The sequence below is a fragment of the Bradysia coprophila genome, assembly GCF_014529535.1.
Source record: "Bradysia coprophila strain Holo2 chromosome IV unlocalized genomic scaffold, BU_Bcop_v1 contig_81, whole genome shotgun sequence".
NCBI classification, from domain to species: Eukaryota; Metazoa; Arthropoda; class Insecta; order Diptera; family Sciaridae; genus Bradysia; species Bradysia coprophila.
In genome coordinates this window covers 618,134-634,675 of record NW_023503375.1, presented here as the reverse complement: position 1 = coordinate 634,675, position 16,542 = coordinate 618,134, and the positions used below count along the sequence as shown (strand labels likewise).

The window sequence follows — 16,542 nt, the reverse complement described above, 5'->3', positions numbered from 1 at the left end:
GTGCCAGAGGAATCATCTGTCATCCCAAAATTTAGGAACCAACCTCGGAACACCTCACTTATATCGAAAATAACCCAAATCCATCGAAAAATCCGATGGAAGTTAAGAAGTGCCAGAGGAATCATCTGTCGTCCTAAAATTTAGGAACCAACCTCGGAACACCTCACTTATATCGAAAATAACCCAAATTCATCAAAAAATCCGATGGAAGTTAGGAAGTGCCAGAGCAATCATCTGTCATCCCAAAATTTAGGAACCAACCTTGGAACACCTTACTCATATCGAAAATAACCAAAATCTATCGAAAAATCCGATGGAAGTTAGGAAGTGCCAGAGGAATCATCTGTCATCCCAAAATTTAGGAACCAACCTTGGAACACCTTACTTATATCGAAAATAACCCAAATCCATCGAAAAATCCGATGGAAGTTAGGAAGTGCCAGAGGAATCATCTGTCATCCCAAAATTTAGGAACCAACCTCGGAACACCTCACTTATATCGAAAATAACTCAAATCCATCGAAAAATCCGATGGAAGTTAGGAAGTGCCAGGGGAATCATCTGTCATCCCAAAATTTAGGAACCAACCTTGGAACACCTCACTTATATCGAAAATAACCAAAATCTATCGAAAAATCCATTGGAAGTTAGGAAGTAACAGAGGAACCATCTGTCATCCCAAAATTTAGGAACCAACCTTGGAACACCTCACTTATATCGAAAATAACTTAAATCCATCGAAAAATCCGATGGAAGTTAGGAAGTGCCAGGGGAATCATCTGTCATCCCAAAATTTAGGAACCAACCCTGGAACACCTCACTTATATCGAAAATAACCAAAATCTATCGAAAAATCTGATGGAAGTTAGGAAGTGCCAGAGGAATCATCTGTCATCCCAAAATTTAGGAACCAAACTTGTAACACCTCATCCATATCGAAAATAACCCAAATCCATCGAAAAATCCGATTTAAGTTAGGAAGTGCCAGAGGAATCATCTGTCATCCTAAAATTTAGGAACCAACCTCGAAACACCTCACTTATATCGAAAATAACCCAAATCCATCGAAAAATCCGATGGAAGTTAAGAAGTGCCAGGGGAATCATCTGTCATCCCTAAATTTAGGAACCAACCTTGGAACACCTCACTTATATCGAAAATAACCAAAATCTATCGAAAAATCCGTTGGAAGTTAGGAAGTGCTAGAGAAATCATCTGTCATCCCAAAATTTAGGAACCATCCTCGGAACACATCAATCATGACGAAAATAGCGCAAATCCATCAAAACACTTTTTCCAACATTTACCAATCATAATTCATAATTACTTGCTGAAAAAAAATTATTTCTTTTCACACACACACAGACAACACACGCTGTTATATGGCATTGTATGGAAACTTCCGGGAGTCCTAGCTCCCAAAAACGCTTGCATACCCCCATTTTTTAAAATCTTATTTTGATCTAGGGCCCGAGATTGACCTATAACCAAAATTTCAGGAAAATCGTAAGAAACGTTTAGGAGTTACGAAATCGTCCTTTTTCATAGGAACTAACTAACTAACTAACTAACTAATAACGTAGGCAATTTGAGTTATCTGAAAATATGAAATTTTGCTTATTTTCAAACAAACATCAATATTTCGAAGTTCAATATATCGGCCAATTTTGAAGCTGCAGTAACGTGTGATAGCTCGTTGAACTCGTATGGATTCGAAGATTCCCGATATCCTAGTTTGGGGGTAGTTGGAGTTAAGGGGGAGAAGTCAAAAAGTTGCTGTAAATATGCTCCGCCGTCCTCAAAAAATTTTTGTTAAAATATTTTTGGTAGTGGACTTGCGTCACGCCCGCTAACTAACGTGCGGGCATGATAGATAATAACCGATCGACCACGACAGATCGTACCATTAATGAGTGAATTCTTATTTCTAAAAAATTGTTTTCATGTATGCGAGCAGTCTTTTTTTTCGCTTTGAATAAATAAACAATCATGGAATTTGTTTTCATGTGCTTCTTGATTAGACAAGGTTGCAAGAACAGTCCAAATACCTGATGATAACACCAATTTTATTGAAATTTCTCATTCTAAATCGATCGCATTTAATTCAGTCACAGTTTCCGTGTATTTTTTTATATATTGAGTTTAACATATAAATATTAACGCTGTGCAACAATACAGTTTCTAAACAATTAATATTTATTTATTATTAAGTTGTTAATAAACGCCAAAAATCATGGGATTCATGTTAATGGATATGGGAAAAAGGAAACGGATAATAGACGCGGATTTGTTAAGAAAGTGATCGACCAACGAAAGCGTGAATGTGTATAACAGCCTAACTAAAATAAACATTCTACTCTACAATACGAACAATTAACGCGGCAAAACTACATGAGAGTGTAGACAAAAAGAAACCAACCTTAAAATAATTTTGAAAAAAAAAGAATTTTTGGTGAACAATAGTACAAGTAGTTAACCTTTTACGAACGACTTTGTCATGAGTTATCGACATCGACGACGAAGTTAACGAATGAGCCTGGCTTTTACAGTCTTTTAAAGTAACAAACGAAGTCAAAGATTTTGAAGATTTTGTAAAAGATGATAATGATGGTCGTCCGTGAAAGGTCAAATTGATTCGGTTACGAAAAGAGTTCATTTAGTGTGTCATTTTAGTATCGTAATGGAATAGTTTGGACGCTAGTACTATAATTATATACAAACCGCACAAAAGTTAAAATGAAAAGCCGAATCGGTGTGTTTTGTCTTTTCGTAACCAAATTACCTCGATACATGTAAGTAAGGGACTCATCCAATAATAAAGTCTACACGTTTTGCTGGATCAATCATTCAACATATTTACTCTATTTGCAACACGTCATGTCTCCGTCTGCCTAACTGCCCAATCATTTAACTGTAGTGTAGATATCATTATTGTATGACCCCAAAATTGAGTTTGTCGTACATGCGACGTTTATTGGCAATCTCACAACTCACTTGTATCGAAAACGGCTATTTTTTACCAAAAATAATAAAACTGATTTATGTCGACTGATTAAACAAAGTTTCGACTTTTTTACTCAAAGTGGTCGTTTAGTTTAAATACGTTCTTTGTCTTTACCGTTAGTCCTGGAATGTATTTTCTTTTCCGCTTCATTGCCTCTTAGCTTAAGGTCTTTGAGACCATTACGATCAACAACCAAGTTCACAACAAGCTCCTAAGCTCTCAATGTTCATCATTGCACTTTTCGCTTCAGATTTAAACTTTAAAACCACAATCAACAAAGAGTGTTCGCTCTCTTGTGATTGTCTTATTTACAAAAAAACGTTAAGGTCAATTATTGTAACGACATGAACGGGATCGAATGAATGAAAATGAGAAATGAAAATGATCGGACTAGTTCTCCACTTGTTATGTTTCCACATGCTTCATGAGTATGTACATAGAGAAGCGAATTGTGTTCGCCGAATCGTCACACTTACCTTCTGCTTTGGTATTTCGTTCAAACGCGTCCAAGTCAAGCACACTACAAGAGTTCATCAATCCAGCAATTGCTGTGAAAAAGCCTACATCTTTCTTGTCTTTGAGGTGGTTGAGCATACCCTAAGTGGATGAGAAGTTTATGAAGTTTCGTTTGGTAATTACAATTAGTAATTTCCATGCAGAATGTACCATTTGGTTGTCGATGTTACCACCGCGTAATATAGAGATACCAAGCTGTAGCGTTGTCATTACCATTTCTGATGGTATGCCCTTAGAGGCAGATATATGCAACAGCACCATTTCGGAGACACCTCGTTTGTTTAGGCGCTTTTGAGCGTAAAGAAGTTTCTGTTTTTCCATTTCTTGTCGCTAAAAAACGAAAAAATTTTAGAATGCTGTTTGGGTGGTGATGACATTGTTTATCAAATGTAACAGTGAGGAATTTACCCAGAATATTTCCATAGAAAACTTGATTAGTGAGAAGGTGTTAGTTAAACGAAATGTTTTTTGTTATGCGTACAAATGATAAGAAACAACTTACATGAATGGCACTTCTCTCTCCTTCTTCGCTCTCTTCCTCTTCTTCTTCCTCTGCTTCTTCGCCACACGATTTAGCTACAATGTGAGCATAGGACATGTACAACGGATCTTCCTGTAAAGCACCACTTCGTTCTGTCATTGCTCCACGGCAAAATGTTACGACCAATTGCGACAATGGATCCGGTTTCGCAACTGGTTCATCACCCAGCTTTCTCTGCTTTTCAGCTTCTTCAAATGATTGCTAGTGGATGACAGAAAATGTGTAAATTTTTCCGGACAATTGTGTGTCAGTCATCACTTACTGTTAGATCGTTAATCATAACCTCTTGTCCGACATTTTCTGCTCCCAACCAAATTTCAAAGTATGTCCGAGCGAATATATTACAGGCTCGATGTCTATTCGGAAGTAAGGATTTTCTCAATGAAATTTTCATTTTCAATTTTGTTGTCAATTAGTCAAGCCCAAAATAGTCATTCAAGGTAAAATTGTTAGTAAAAGAAACATTAACCTGCTAAGCCTATAAAGTTGTTTAACACGCAAACATGCTATGGCGGCATTCTTTCTGGCAAGTGTTAGTGTTCGTTTCCAGCTACCTCGTTTAGGCTTAGGACGACATGCCTACGTATGCAGTGAAGAATTGTTAAACAGAGGATGTTAGAAAAACAAATCTTAGTCAAAGTATTAGTAGATAAAACACTGAAAAGCTAAAAAAACAGACAAACTGGATCGATGAACAAAGCCCCCAACGAAGTTGTAGCAATACAATAAATGCCTCAAGATCCTTGAAAAGACTATTCTCCCTGGCTACGAATTTATCTTAGATCGTAGAATTAGCCAGGCAACTAGATTTCGAAATCGTTAGAGCGATAAGGAAACGTTGCTAGAATGGGGCATTTCAAGCGATATCGTTCAGCTTGACGGTTTTCGATCTACAATTGACTCGCAACACATGAATTTTAGGCTCATAAAACACTGTAGTCTTAAATAGTATGAAAACAAAAATTCTAGGGTCAAGTACGGTAAGTTACCGTGGGTAACATCTCGACGGGCAAGAAAATAAGAATCGGAATACAAAAATCGCGTAAACAAGTTTTCACTTCTCCGGAATATACTGCAATTCAATACACAGGTACCCATGACCGTGGATGAATTTTTAAGTTGAGTTTACCAACGGTTACTGTTTACTCATGGAAAATGGAAGACAATGGACGCATCCTTAACTGATTACTTTAAAATATTTCAAATGAATAGTCACCACATAAACGTGATCATAGTGCGAGTTATTTTAACAATTACTGGCCAATACACCTTTAGATCGGGTTGGGTCGAGTTTATAAAAAGGCTGATTCCAATTGACCGAGTCAAATCATCGTCGAACTTAATCTGTCACTGTCACATACGTCTATTGATCTGTTATCTACAACGACGACAAAAATAATGACAAGCTCTGGGTAATATGGCTCTTTATACAGTAAAATAAAAGTTAAAAAAATTGAAGTACAAGATTTGAAATCATCCGATTAAAAATACTTTGATCAATGGAAGTAATGGAACCGATAATAATGCTGGTCATATGCTTGCTGTTTGTACAGGTAAATCTCCAATTTCCTTTCACAGGAAAAATACGATGTGACGGTACGGATGGTTATTTTTTTAACATAAACAAAATGTTTCGTCCAACCCAAGGATCTGATATGACGCGAATTGCACATAAATATAAATAAGGCACCACTGTACTTCGTGAGGGGCTAAAAAAACACAGCTAGTTTGTTTGGTTCATTGATAAGTTAGATTTGGCCTTAAAAGATGTATGGAATCAAGTCGTGCGAATAAAAATTAATGAAAAATTCGATGACAAAACAAAACAAAACAAAACAAAAAAATCAATGAACTAAACCTGGGCAGTGAATGAAGTGTTGCCTGTCGGAAGCAAGCAATAACTGCTCGTTTTCTCTGAATCGATACGACACTGCGATAAACATTTTTGCTTTGTTGTTGAGGATGATCAATCTGAATTGAAATTGACACAACGTTCAATTGGTTAGACAAACGATGGATCACTTTTTTCGGTTTGTGTTTGTAACAACAGTTTGAACGAAAATTAATGGTTTGGACGCCGTGTACAAAAATGTTTTGTTTAATTAAAAGTAAACCGGATTGAAAATGCTCATTTTAGAAACGGCAGGATCATGTGTTATCGACAACCACAACAACAAAGTTAAGCCATTAGCTCTCATTAGAGTGCTCATATTATAGCAAAATTTTTGCTTCAAAATGTATTGTTCAAACAAACGAAGTAAAACATTTAGTATCAAATACCAGGCGATACTTTCTTTCTAAAGAAGTAGTAGATTTAATGATCATTACTCGATCCGCTTGCCGTTTCTGAAATATTGGATTTCGTGTCCATCCTTTTCTTACAAAAATTTGATCGAAAGAATGAAGAATTTATTGCATTTCATGATGCTGTGGCCATTTAATAGTATAACGAAGATGTAGAGCAACATTTAAACCTAAGGTTGTTCTTTTTAAATAGAGGAATCCCTAGAATCAATTACTCTTAAGATTGCCGATAACTTTAAAATCTCAAATAAAATTACAGAAATGAAATGATATACTCCACCTCTTACACTATTACTTACCATATGCAGTCCGAATAATACTTTCGCCATAGCCACAATTCGGTCGGCCGTTTCCTCAATTATTTTCTCTTTAGTTTTCTCAATCGCTGTTGCTGGTGTTGGTAGTTTTTCACTTGTATCGTCAGGCTCTGATTCCTTCTTACCCAACTTCGAGTACAAATAATGTTGCCACGACATTTCATCCGCAGGATCGAGTTTGTCCGGCAGTGTTAATTGAGTTCTGGCAAATTCAATGACGTCCGTTTCAAGCATTTTCTGCGTACAATCGTCGAATCAGTTTTGGTCATCAATTTTGTATGAGATTCGAGACAAACCTTTAAGTAGCGATCCTTACAGTGTTGAACCAATTCCTGTTCTCTTCCAGCGAACAAATTCAAACCGACAGGAAGTAAACGTTTCAGACAGGCAACCATTAAGCTAGCCTGCACTTCCTTACTCTTGTCGCGTTTCTTGTCACGATTCTTTTTCTTCTTTTTGACCTTACCTCCAGTTACGGGCGCGCCTTCATTCACATTAGCACCACGTCTTGTGGCCGTTGGCATGATCAGCGCCATATTGTCGATTTCGTTGGCCGAAATGAAGTTTTGCTCTTCCTTCAGGAAGTATTGACTCTTTGACCAGATGTTGAATATTTCAGCGACATGATTGTACAGTTCTGCAAGGACACAATTATTGGCATCATAATTCTGAAATACACGAAAATCGATCCGTACCTTCAGCCTCGTGAATATTGTTTTTCAGCCAGTGATTACGTTGCAAGTCAACATATTTGATCAGCAACGGATAGAACGAGTATATGTCTCGAACCAGCAGTTGCCAATCGGTCTGTATTTGACCTTCCACCTGTGACGTATCGTCTGCAGCTGACTTGATAAATCCTCGCATACTTTCCTCTTTGTGGAACATATTTTCCGTCCGTTTCTTCATCCGTTCGGCTAACGGCAGAAACACGTCCACCAACAATTCCTCGGAACTATTGATGATGATCTGTTGCGTGTACGCTGCAATTCTAGTCATCCATGGGGCATTTTCGTTGCCGATATTTTTTTTGATTAATTTCAAAACGTTGGTCAGCAAATGGTTCATATGGTCGGCTGTTACCATCGTAACGTGGTTGTCGTTCGTTGGCGATACGTTGTCTGGACCTTGTGACCACCAAAACGGTAGATATGAACACAGTAGCGGCAATATAACGTCGATGATGTGCGGTGAGTCGTTGTACGTTTTATCGGAATCAACAAACTGATCGACTTCGGCCATGATCGTTTCCAGATTTGGCATGGAACTTTCCATTTTGACCATTATATCCTGAGCTTCTAGGGAATGATCAGCAATGCGATTCAGCAGTGAAAATGGATTGTGTTTGTTTAGATGAGGTTCCAAATAGGCAACTGGAAATGTTGAACTGAACGATCCCAGACAGGAGCCGAGACTCTGATTGGAGACATTGAATTAGATGGAAAAACCAACGAAAAAAAGATTTTCCGAGTAACTCACCGGTTTATTCCGCTCGATTTCTGTTTTTAAGTATTTGCGATCATTGGTCAGTGTTGGATCTATTCCCAGAGTGTACAGAGCCGCTAAGATCTTATAGGAAGCTACTTGAATTTCATCCAAGAGCATGTCGCTACCATAATCACATGATGCTAAGTGATCAAACATAGCCGTAAGAACCGGCAATATCACCTGGTTCACATACGTCAATGACGTAGAGGTTTTTAAGTGGGTGCCGCGGAGATGACTAAATTTACCCTTCAAAATAATTGTGCAAAATTAGGAACAGAGGCTTGCCATACAAAAGTTTAAGGTCACTTACATCCTGTAGATTAACAATCGTCTGTCCCAAATCGTCGGCAGTGTTGTTGAAATAGGTCAGCATAGAAGTTCGAATGAATTCCGGGCAATTCTTAGTTAATGATTTCGCATCGATAGCTTTCACTAATACTTGAAGACAGCGCACTGTTACACGGACATCGGGCCCAAATGCCGATAATCGATGCCTGAGAAGACTAGCTAATTTACAGAATATCGCGGCCACCATTTCCTTCTCTTTCAGAGAGGCAGCACCAATGTTGTTCGTGGCCGTTGCGACCGCAATGAAATAACCTCGATTGGTCGAGAAATACTTTTCCATCAGAGGTAGAACGACTTTGGAAAAGAATTTGATGTCGCGTGAGGCCGTTTTGTACGACGTTCGTCTGCTGAACGTTGCTGATGGTCGTAACATTTTCATGTTGATTGTGGCTCGATCCAAGTACGCAATTAATTTCTCCAGCAGAGAATAGGCGAAGCGCAATTCAATGGATGCTTGAATCACACCAGGTTCACCTTCGACTGAACCCACGCCTGCTTTGGATGGTCTAATGAGGAGACGAATGCACTTGTAACGACCGACTTTTATCAGATAAAATTGTAATCGAACTACCTGTGCAACTTGAGTCCCTGGTACTGCATATACTTAAGGAACTCCTGCGATCTTTCACGATCTTTCTTTTTCTCTTTGTCCGTTAACAAGTCGTAGGGAACTAATTGAGGATGAATTATGCCACCGGATGTGTCGATTTCTTCGCGTTTCTTTTTCGCCCATATGTCGTGTGAATTTTCCGCCAATCTCTCGGCCATATTTTGCATCTCTCGACTGAGTGTCAAATTAGTCATATCCACCGGATGTGGATTGTAATCGAAGGCGTTACTACCTTCCGCCTGAAAATCCTTTTTTGAGGAATTTTTTCGTTCATTGGATTAACCGGGTTGGATTTTAAGACAGTGGTTGGATACCATGCATTTTGTGTATTTACCAACGTGTGCGTGGATGAAAATAATTTTTTTGGAAAGAGAAGGTAATTCGGTAAGTTCTTTGTCGAGGTTGTCACTATAGATTAGACACGATCGGTACAACAAAAAATAAGACTTACAACAGTTGGTTTCGATTGTCGTCTGGTTGATCCACGATGGGATAGTGGAGCATCAGCATCTGAATGTTCAACGGACCAATTCAAAGCCAATAGAGCTTTCAAACAGTCACGAACCGGTTCCTTGTATCGTTCTCGCTCCTGGCAAGTGGATGGTAACGACGTTAATTGCGATTCTATTCGCGCCACGACAGTCATTTATACTCACATAATCATTCAGCATGCCGTACGGTTTCAATCGCGGATGTGTTTTACTTGAATCCGACCATGAATCGCCAAACTGCCACTGTGCCTCCATCTTTCTACTGGCCCAAGCATCGTGGTAATGCTCGCTGAATTTCTGCACAATCGAATTTAGGTCATTGTCCAACGTAATGTTGCTGGTGTTGATTGGCTGCGGGTTGTATTGTGGATTATCAGGGTTTCCTGTAGCGTTGTCGTAAGGATCGTCATCGTTTTTCTGTGGCAATGAATAGTCTGGTGGCAGAGCACAGCCAATGGCTATTAAACATGGTAACGCTTTTCCGAACAATTCCGGATCGTATTCCATGTTGCTCAACGAGTCAAAGATGTTCGAGAAGAGCATCATTGTCAGACGTTTTTCTTCGTCAGACGAGGCACCGTATGTGGTTTGGGCCTGGCTCGACCCGTAGTATTTGGCACAGCGTTCATAATGCAAAGTTAAGAGCTACGGAGGAAAGAGATGTACCAAATTTTGTTACGAAAACTTGAGAGGAAAACGAACCCTCAATGCCACAGTTGTATACTCTGATAGCTTGGACACATCAACAGTTAACTTCCGTAATAGCTTCAACAGCATAGCAGGTTGCATTTGTGATGTTAGGGCAACTAAGAAGTCAGAAACGGCTTCTCTCTGTCCTTTTGTTAACATTCGATTCTTGGACAAACGATAGACAGTGTGCAGTGCAGCATCTAATAAGCTGGCGTAGTTATCAGCTTCGCTGTAGAACCTAGAGTGTTTTATGAGCAATGGCAGAATGGAGATACCAATGTAACGATTCATGGACAAAGCCATGTCACTCTCACTGCCGTCGTTCTGAAAACAGAAATCAGTGAATGAATTTGACAACAGACATCGTCGGTCGCATGCAACTCACTTTATCGAGCATTGTGGCCGCCCTCAAGTCTGGCAAAAATGCTTCTTCCAAAATCTTAAAGAATAGCTCATGGGTCTCAATGCCATAGACACGTTCCAAGAACAACACAATACTTTGCTTGTGTCCCGGAAGTAAACCAGACGGCACATCTGACTTGGGTCTTTCTTCCCCTGGTGCTTGTTGTTGCAGAGTAAATTTCAAGCCCAACACTCCTTGTAAATCTTCAAGTGGTACTAAAGACCTTAAAATGGCACGCGCTCTCAACGATTCGTTCTTTCCCAGATCGATAACTGAGGGTTCCGGTGCACATCGTCCCAATAAATCAACAAGAGTACAATAGAAACCAAGTATTGCCGCTCCCGTGTCAATGTAATCTTCGTCTTCTTCACCTTCGGGCAGTGGATGTACGAAATCTGCATCCATTTCACTTTCTGGTTCCTCGTGATATTTGCGTCGTTCGGAGATTCTCTCGGACATTTTATTTGCGTCAATGATAGCACGAAGTAAGCCTTCACCTTCACCGCGCAGTGCTGGTCCCAGACATTCTGGGCGACGGATTAGCAATCGAATTACTAAATTGGCATTCTCTTCCACTGATTCACCGTTCACCCACACGCAGAACCGTAGAAAATCTAGATATCGTTCACCTTCAACTGGATCCCATCCGAGATCGGGATAACCTTTCTCTACCAGTTCTGAGTTACTTTGAAGACCGCACCGGGAAAGGTAAACGGCAATTTTTTCCAAATAATGTTCACGCAGTGCAAGTGCCAATTCGGTATTTTCCATCAAACTCGAATAGGCAACATCTAACGGCGTTGATCCACGCAGACTGGGACGTGACAGTAAGATGTTCGAATTTTCTAATAAGAAATCAAAGTGATCGAACATAGCCTTTTGGTTCTGACGACTTGTACGACAGAAGTAACAAAGGAAGCGACAACAAGCCACCACCATCTCGTGTGACGTATCTTTCTCTTTCACTGGCGCTTCACCTCCTTCACTTTGAACCGGTGCATCACCGATGGACTGAGCTCGTCTTCCCAAAGTGTTCATCATTACAGCCATAACGTTTTCGTGGACGCGCAATATACGAATCAAGTCTGGATGTTGGAAAAATGTGTGGTTGTTGACAAGCCTACAAGAAAGTATTTCCGTTAGAAGAATCGAATGGAATTAATCAAACGATTCAAAGTCGATTAAGTACCTCCACAGTCTGGTTCGCATCAATTCTTCTTCTTCCTGACTCATCTGTACCGGCAGTAATGCTCTTATTTGACTCAAACCGACCCACATACCAGCAACATCAGCTTTGGTTTTAGTGTTGATGACGTAGGTCCTCTCCAATGCTCGGATCATTTCACCAACGGTATCATACTGTCGCACCAATAAACTGAACATTTCCCTGACTAGTTTCGGCATTTCAATCTGTGATTCCTTCGCCCAACCAATAATCGTTTTGATTAATACTTTTCGGAACAATTCCTCCGGAGTCTTTATTTCCGGTTCTTCTGGCTCGACAACAGGTTCCTCTTCTTTGACATTAATGAAGTTGTAGAACTTAGTGAATGGTCCGGGCTGGGGAACTTCTTCGACTTCTTCTTCCGGTTCGGGCTCTTCCAGAGCGTTCAACGAAATTTTACTCAAAAATTGCTCATGGAAAGTCATGAAATTGTCGCGTAAATCCACACCACATGGCTGTAATAAGAGAAAATCAAATTAACCGGAAATCCATAGCAGTCACGGTTGCGGTATGGTCATTACGCAATTCTCAACATCAGTTGAATCCATGTCTTTGAATCCCAAAATGGCATTCATCTGTTCACGCGGTGGGCAACGGTATTCACGCGTCTTTTTAGCTGCAACAGCACTCGGCAAATCGGAAGCTTTAATTTCGATATAACGACGCAGTTGATCGGCCTGGAGATCACCGACAAAATCATGCGAGAAGGCAACAATGCTTTCGACACGATGACGTAATTGTACATCGCTAAGATGATGTAAAAGGTAGCACATCTGCAGTTTGGCTCCTTCAGCCATTTTCATAGTGAGAAGACCTTTGCGATGTTCGTCTTTACCTTCTGTGGATTTGAAACGACAAAAAACATTTTCGCTGACTGTGGCAACAAAAAGAAATGTTTCATTACCTCTGTCGAACGTAGAGTCCCACGTTTCTGGATCGATCATGATCAGAAGTTTCTGTATGTCTTCGTCGGTTAAAATTCCAACCAACAACAGTCTGTCGGTCAGTTTGAGTAACGGTCTGAAAGAGCAAGGGAATTTCGGTCAAAGGCGAATCAACAGCAACGGTGTCTGCCACAAGACTCACAGTAAAAGATTTTCGTTACTGCCACCGATCGGATCACGATTGTGGACCTGATTAACTTCGACGGCCTCGGCGAGCGCTTCCATCACAAACGTTCTGACCACTTCGAGCGCAAATTTCGGCGAATAGAGTGAGTCAATCGTCGGTATTTGGTCACTAGAAACAGCCGGTGCTAAATTGGATGTATAGTGGGGCAGGAAATGTGGCTCACTGAACTCATTAACAAGGGAACACAACAGTACACATAGATCGGATATCGGGTGCAATGCATGCGTACAATTTCATCAAAACAATTTGTTGTGTAGTTGAATAGACAAAAATTCGAAAACAAAGTCGAAATAATCGTGTTGGCAAAGTTGGTTGAGGAGGTTGGTGTAGATGCATAAATGAAACGTAAAAAAAGAGAAATAAATTAACGCAACGAATATGAAAGATTGTTTGTCTTGTGTGATTCATGGTTTGATGTCTCGAAAACTTTAACTGATCGAAAGAAAAATGAAATTTTTTGTTGGTCCATGTCGAACTCAAAGAGACAAAAAATTGTAAAGTGGAAACATCATCGAACACAGGACTAAAATGAGGTAACAAACACGAATTCACGTACGCTATATCGGTCATCCTTAGTATGGGTCTCACGGACTCGGTTTGCAACGATCGCAATGAATGACACATTTCAGTGTCTCGGTACAGCTCTTTCAATCCTGGTCCCAGTGGCACGATGAACTCATTCTTGCACACCTCCCTGAAAATACGATTTTTTAAAGTTTGCATTCAAGTCAATCTAAGCGTAATTCATCATTACATTGTTGTAGCATGCGACTCCAAATGCAGGGCAATCAATAAATCGTAGAATCCTTGCCGCAACGGTCCACACATATACTCCGATTTGATAGCATACAGCAGTTGCTTTTGATCGACGTGAAGGCACAATGCATGAGCTGCTCGATAATTCGATTGGTAGCAGAGTGCAGCGTACAATGTTAGGGTATGGGAATGGAACGACTGTAAGACAATATGAAAGTTAGGGAAATGATACGGGCTGACGTGAAGAGTGGACTTACCAATAATTTGTCCATTTCAATTGATTCCAAGATGTCTACACAGCGATCTTCCTCTGGAATATGTAATGCCAGCATTGATACGGGATCTTCGCATAACATAGACCTAAGATATGGAAATCAAGTATTTAGTTTCAGCCTTGCTATGCTGAAGAATCGGGCTAAATACGCTTACCATCCTCGAATATCCGATAACTTCAGTGCATGCACTTGCAAGAACTGATTCGGTACTCTAGCCCACTGGTGAGGTTTGAGACATTGCACCTTTAGACGAGGTGGAAACTGTGGATTGACGTGCTTATCGCTGGTTGGTAAAACAGCAGCGGATAGCGGTAAAGTTGTTGGCGTTCTACCCAACTCAATCTGTAAGATTTCCTTGCTCGTTGCTTCTACGAAAATAGCTGGAAAGAGTTTAGTTTCCGGCTCCATTTGCCAGCGATGTGACGTTTCCTTTCCTTCGCATGTGAATCTTATGACGCCCATTGCCGTATCGACAAAGCATCCAACAAACATGCCCTGTGTTGCCCCTTTACCGGTAGCATCTTGTGTCACTTCGTTATACAGTTCATCTGCTCGAACAACGTAGCAACTTTGACGGTCTATACGATCGATCACTTGCTGATAGTCGTCTTCGATAAACACTGAACCTTTCCTTACTTTCTTACTATTAAATTCTCGGCTATGCAAGTGGTACTGAGTTGTTACCCAACCGACGTAAACCTAATTGTTAGGAAATATGAGAAAGATGTGGAAGTGTCTGCCTGAAAAACTCTTACATGCGTAGGATCCTGACCAGGATTAATACGAACGCCATAAAAGTATTCGTTTATTAACTTCATGCATTCAGCGTCATAGACCTCGTTTCCACTTGATTCGATATGAGTGCCCAATGCACTCACTGTCATTGTCGTCTTGCCGTTTGATGGCCGTTCCGAATGTGCGTGATTTTTTAGGTCAGTCTATAACACAAAATGCGAACATGAAAGGGTTGATCAAAATTGGAACGGTTAACACTTACATCCGATGCTTTGACTTTTGGGGATTTGCCCGCCATTTGAGGTGGACCGACATTTCGGCCCATTACTGAAACGCAAACATTTTATTAGGAATCTTTACAACTAATGATCGTAGAACAATTACCGCGCCTATTCACTGCGTCTGGAGACTTTGACTTCGACTTAAATTTATCCTTGCTCTGTGAACGATTCTTTTTGAAAAATTTAAACGGACTTCGGCTTCTCTTTTTGTCAACACCCTCTTCCAGTGCGGCACCATCTTCTGGCTGAAATGGTTCTATGTTTAACGCGCTGGCCGAACGTTGCATTTGAACATTCATCTCTGCACTGTCATATCCGTTCTGAGTTAACGACAATTTCCGTGGTGGTCTTTGGGGATTTGATCTCAACATATCATCAGCTTCGGCTGCATCGTCTCCAAAATTTCTGTTCAATCCTTTAAGGTCGTTCATGGTAAAACCACTTTTCATAATATGATCGATGTGCGCTGGCGCTTCTGCCTGAGACTCATTCATTTCTGACTGCAATCGGTGTTGTCTTATCTTAATTTCGTCCCATCGACGACGTTTTTCTTGTTCACTAAATTCATTGAATTAACCGGGGCATTCTTTGTCTTACACAGTAACAAGTTACCTAATAAAGTCAGACAGGCAAGTGACTGGCAGTGACAATCTTAAGAACTCCCAATTTGCCTTCTCCATTGTTTCGAAAGTGTTGTGAGAAATTTTCAAGCACGGAGGTGTATCGGATCCTAAAATGCACTTTGGTTATGGCAGAGAAAATGAATTTAATTGAATTATCTCATCACCTCCAGGTATTCTAGCTACGTCGATTCGACAGTCCATCATGTCATCAGTATTTTCGAAAATTGGTTGATCTTTAGTGTACCAGTGGGTAACAGGTCGTCGCATATTTCTGTTTCAGTAAAAATGTCGTTTAATTATTGTCTTTTCGATAGCGACAAATAAAGGTACGCCTTTCAACGCCCTGGATGAATTTGATTCTCAAGGCATGGGGAGAGACTTACCTTCATATGAAGTCTCTTCATTATTATTAGGGATTCAAAACTTACACACAAAACGGTTCATATCCCTCTTGTAGACCGCACGTTGTGAAATATTTCAGTAAATCGACATTTTGTCCGTATGTTAGTCTAGCCTTTTGGCCGACTCCTAATGTACAAGCCGGTACAAATCCTACATCTTCGGCGGTAACATCAGCGAATGTCGTTTCACCACCCAATGCGTCCATTAACAGCTCACCATTCAGTGAAAAACCTTGAAATTTAAATGGTGCAATAAGACACAGACTTTCAAAGATCTGACGAGAAACTTTATTTCGGTTAAACGAAATTCCGAATTATTTTGTGTTACTCAAGTTAAAAGAAAATAAGCAATGCCTGTAGTTCGCTGTGTTAGTCGTTAATATAATCATTTACAACTGAAGAC

The 16,542-nt window shown here is 40.1% G+C and overlaps 1 protein-coding gene across 5 annotated transcripts in view; it reads right to left on the bottom strand.

The window, feature by feature from the left end:
• LOC119072156 (ryanodine receptor) overlaps nucleotides 1-16,542 on the bottom strand; it is a 57,086-nt gene that overhangs the window by 12,864 nt on the left and 27,680 nt on the right. For 3 of the 5 annotated variants that reach the window (XM_037177312.1, XM_037177309.1, XM_037177311.1), the window contains 29 exons: nucleotides 16,167-16,371; nucleotides 15,903-16,009; nucleotides 15,728-15,845; nucleotides 15,219-15,673; nucleotides 15,097-15,161; nucleotides 14,855-15,037; nucleotides 14,254-14,798; nucleotides 14,082-14,184; nucleotides 13,823-14,022; nucleotides 13,625-13,762; nucleotides 13,024-13,230; nucleotides 12,842-12,957; nucleotides 12,459-12,775; nucleotides 11,902-12,392; nucleotides 10,695-11,832; nucleotides 10,322-10,633; nucleotides 9,785-10,264; nucleotides 9,580-9,717; nucleotides 9,090-9,376; nucleotides 8,481-9,024; nucleotides 8,162-8,416; nucleotides 7,378-8,098; nucleotides 6,979-7,319; nucleotides 6,665-6,919; nucleotides 5,920-6,032; nucleotides 4,324-4,417; nucleotides 4,023-4,262; nucleotides 3,671-3,850; nucleotides 3,481-3,601 (listed from right to left, as the gene is read on the bottom strand). In XM_037177312.1, the coding sequence (XP_037033207.1) occupies nucleotides 3,481-3,601; nucleotides 3,671-3,850; nucleotides 4,023-4,262; nucleotides 4,324-4,417; nucleotides 5,920-6,032; nucleotides 6,665-6,919; nucleotides 6,979-7,319; nucleotides 7,378-8,098; nucleotides 8,162-8,416; nucleotides 8,481-9,024; nucleotides 9,090-9,376; nucleotides 9,580-9,717; nucleotides 9,785-10,264; nucleotides 10,322-10,633; nucleotides 10,695-11,832; nucleotides 11,902-12,392; nucleotides 12,459-12,775; nucleotides 12,842-12,957; nucleotides 13,024-13,230; nucleotides 13,625-13,762; nucleotides 13,823-14,022; nucleotides 14,082-14,184; nucleotides 14,254-14,798; nucleotides 14,855-15,037; nucleotides 15,097-15,161; nucleotides 15,219-15,673; nucleotides 15,728-15,845; nucleotides 15,903-16,009; nucleotides 16,167-16,371 (8,469 nt within the window). Of the gene's footprint in view, nucleotides 1-3,480; nucleotides 3,602-3,670; nucleotides 3,851-3,928; nucleotides 3,950-4,022; nucleotides 4,263-4,323; nucleotides 4,418-4,530; nucleotides 4,641-5,919; nucleotides 6,033-6,664; nucleotides 6,920-6,978; nucleotides 7,320-7,377; nucleotides 8,099-8,161; nucleotides 8,417-8,480; nucleotides 9,025-9,089; nucleotides 9,377-9,579; nucleotides 9,718-9,784; nucleotides 10,265-10,321; nucleotides 10,634-10,694; nucleotides 11,833-11,901; nucleotides 12,393-12,458; nucleotides 12,776-12,841; nucleotides 12,958-13,023; nucleotides 13,231-13,624; nucleotides 13,763-13,822; nucleotides 14,023-14,081; nucleotides 14,185-14,253; nucleotides 14,799-14,854; nucleotides 15,038-15,096; nucleotides 15,162-15,218; nucleotides 15,674-15,727; nucleotides 15,846-15,902; nucleotides 16,010-16,166; nucleotides 16,372-16,542 lie in introns of all 5 variants that reach the window. The other 2 variants (XM_037177308.1, XM_037177310.1) reach the window with 2 other exon arrangements.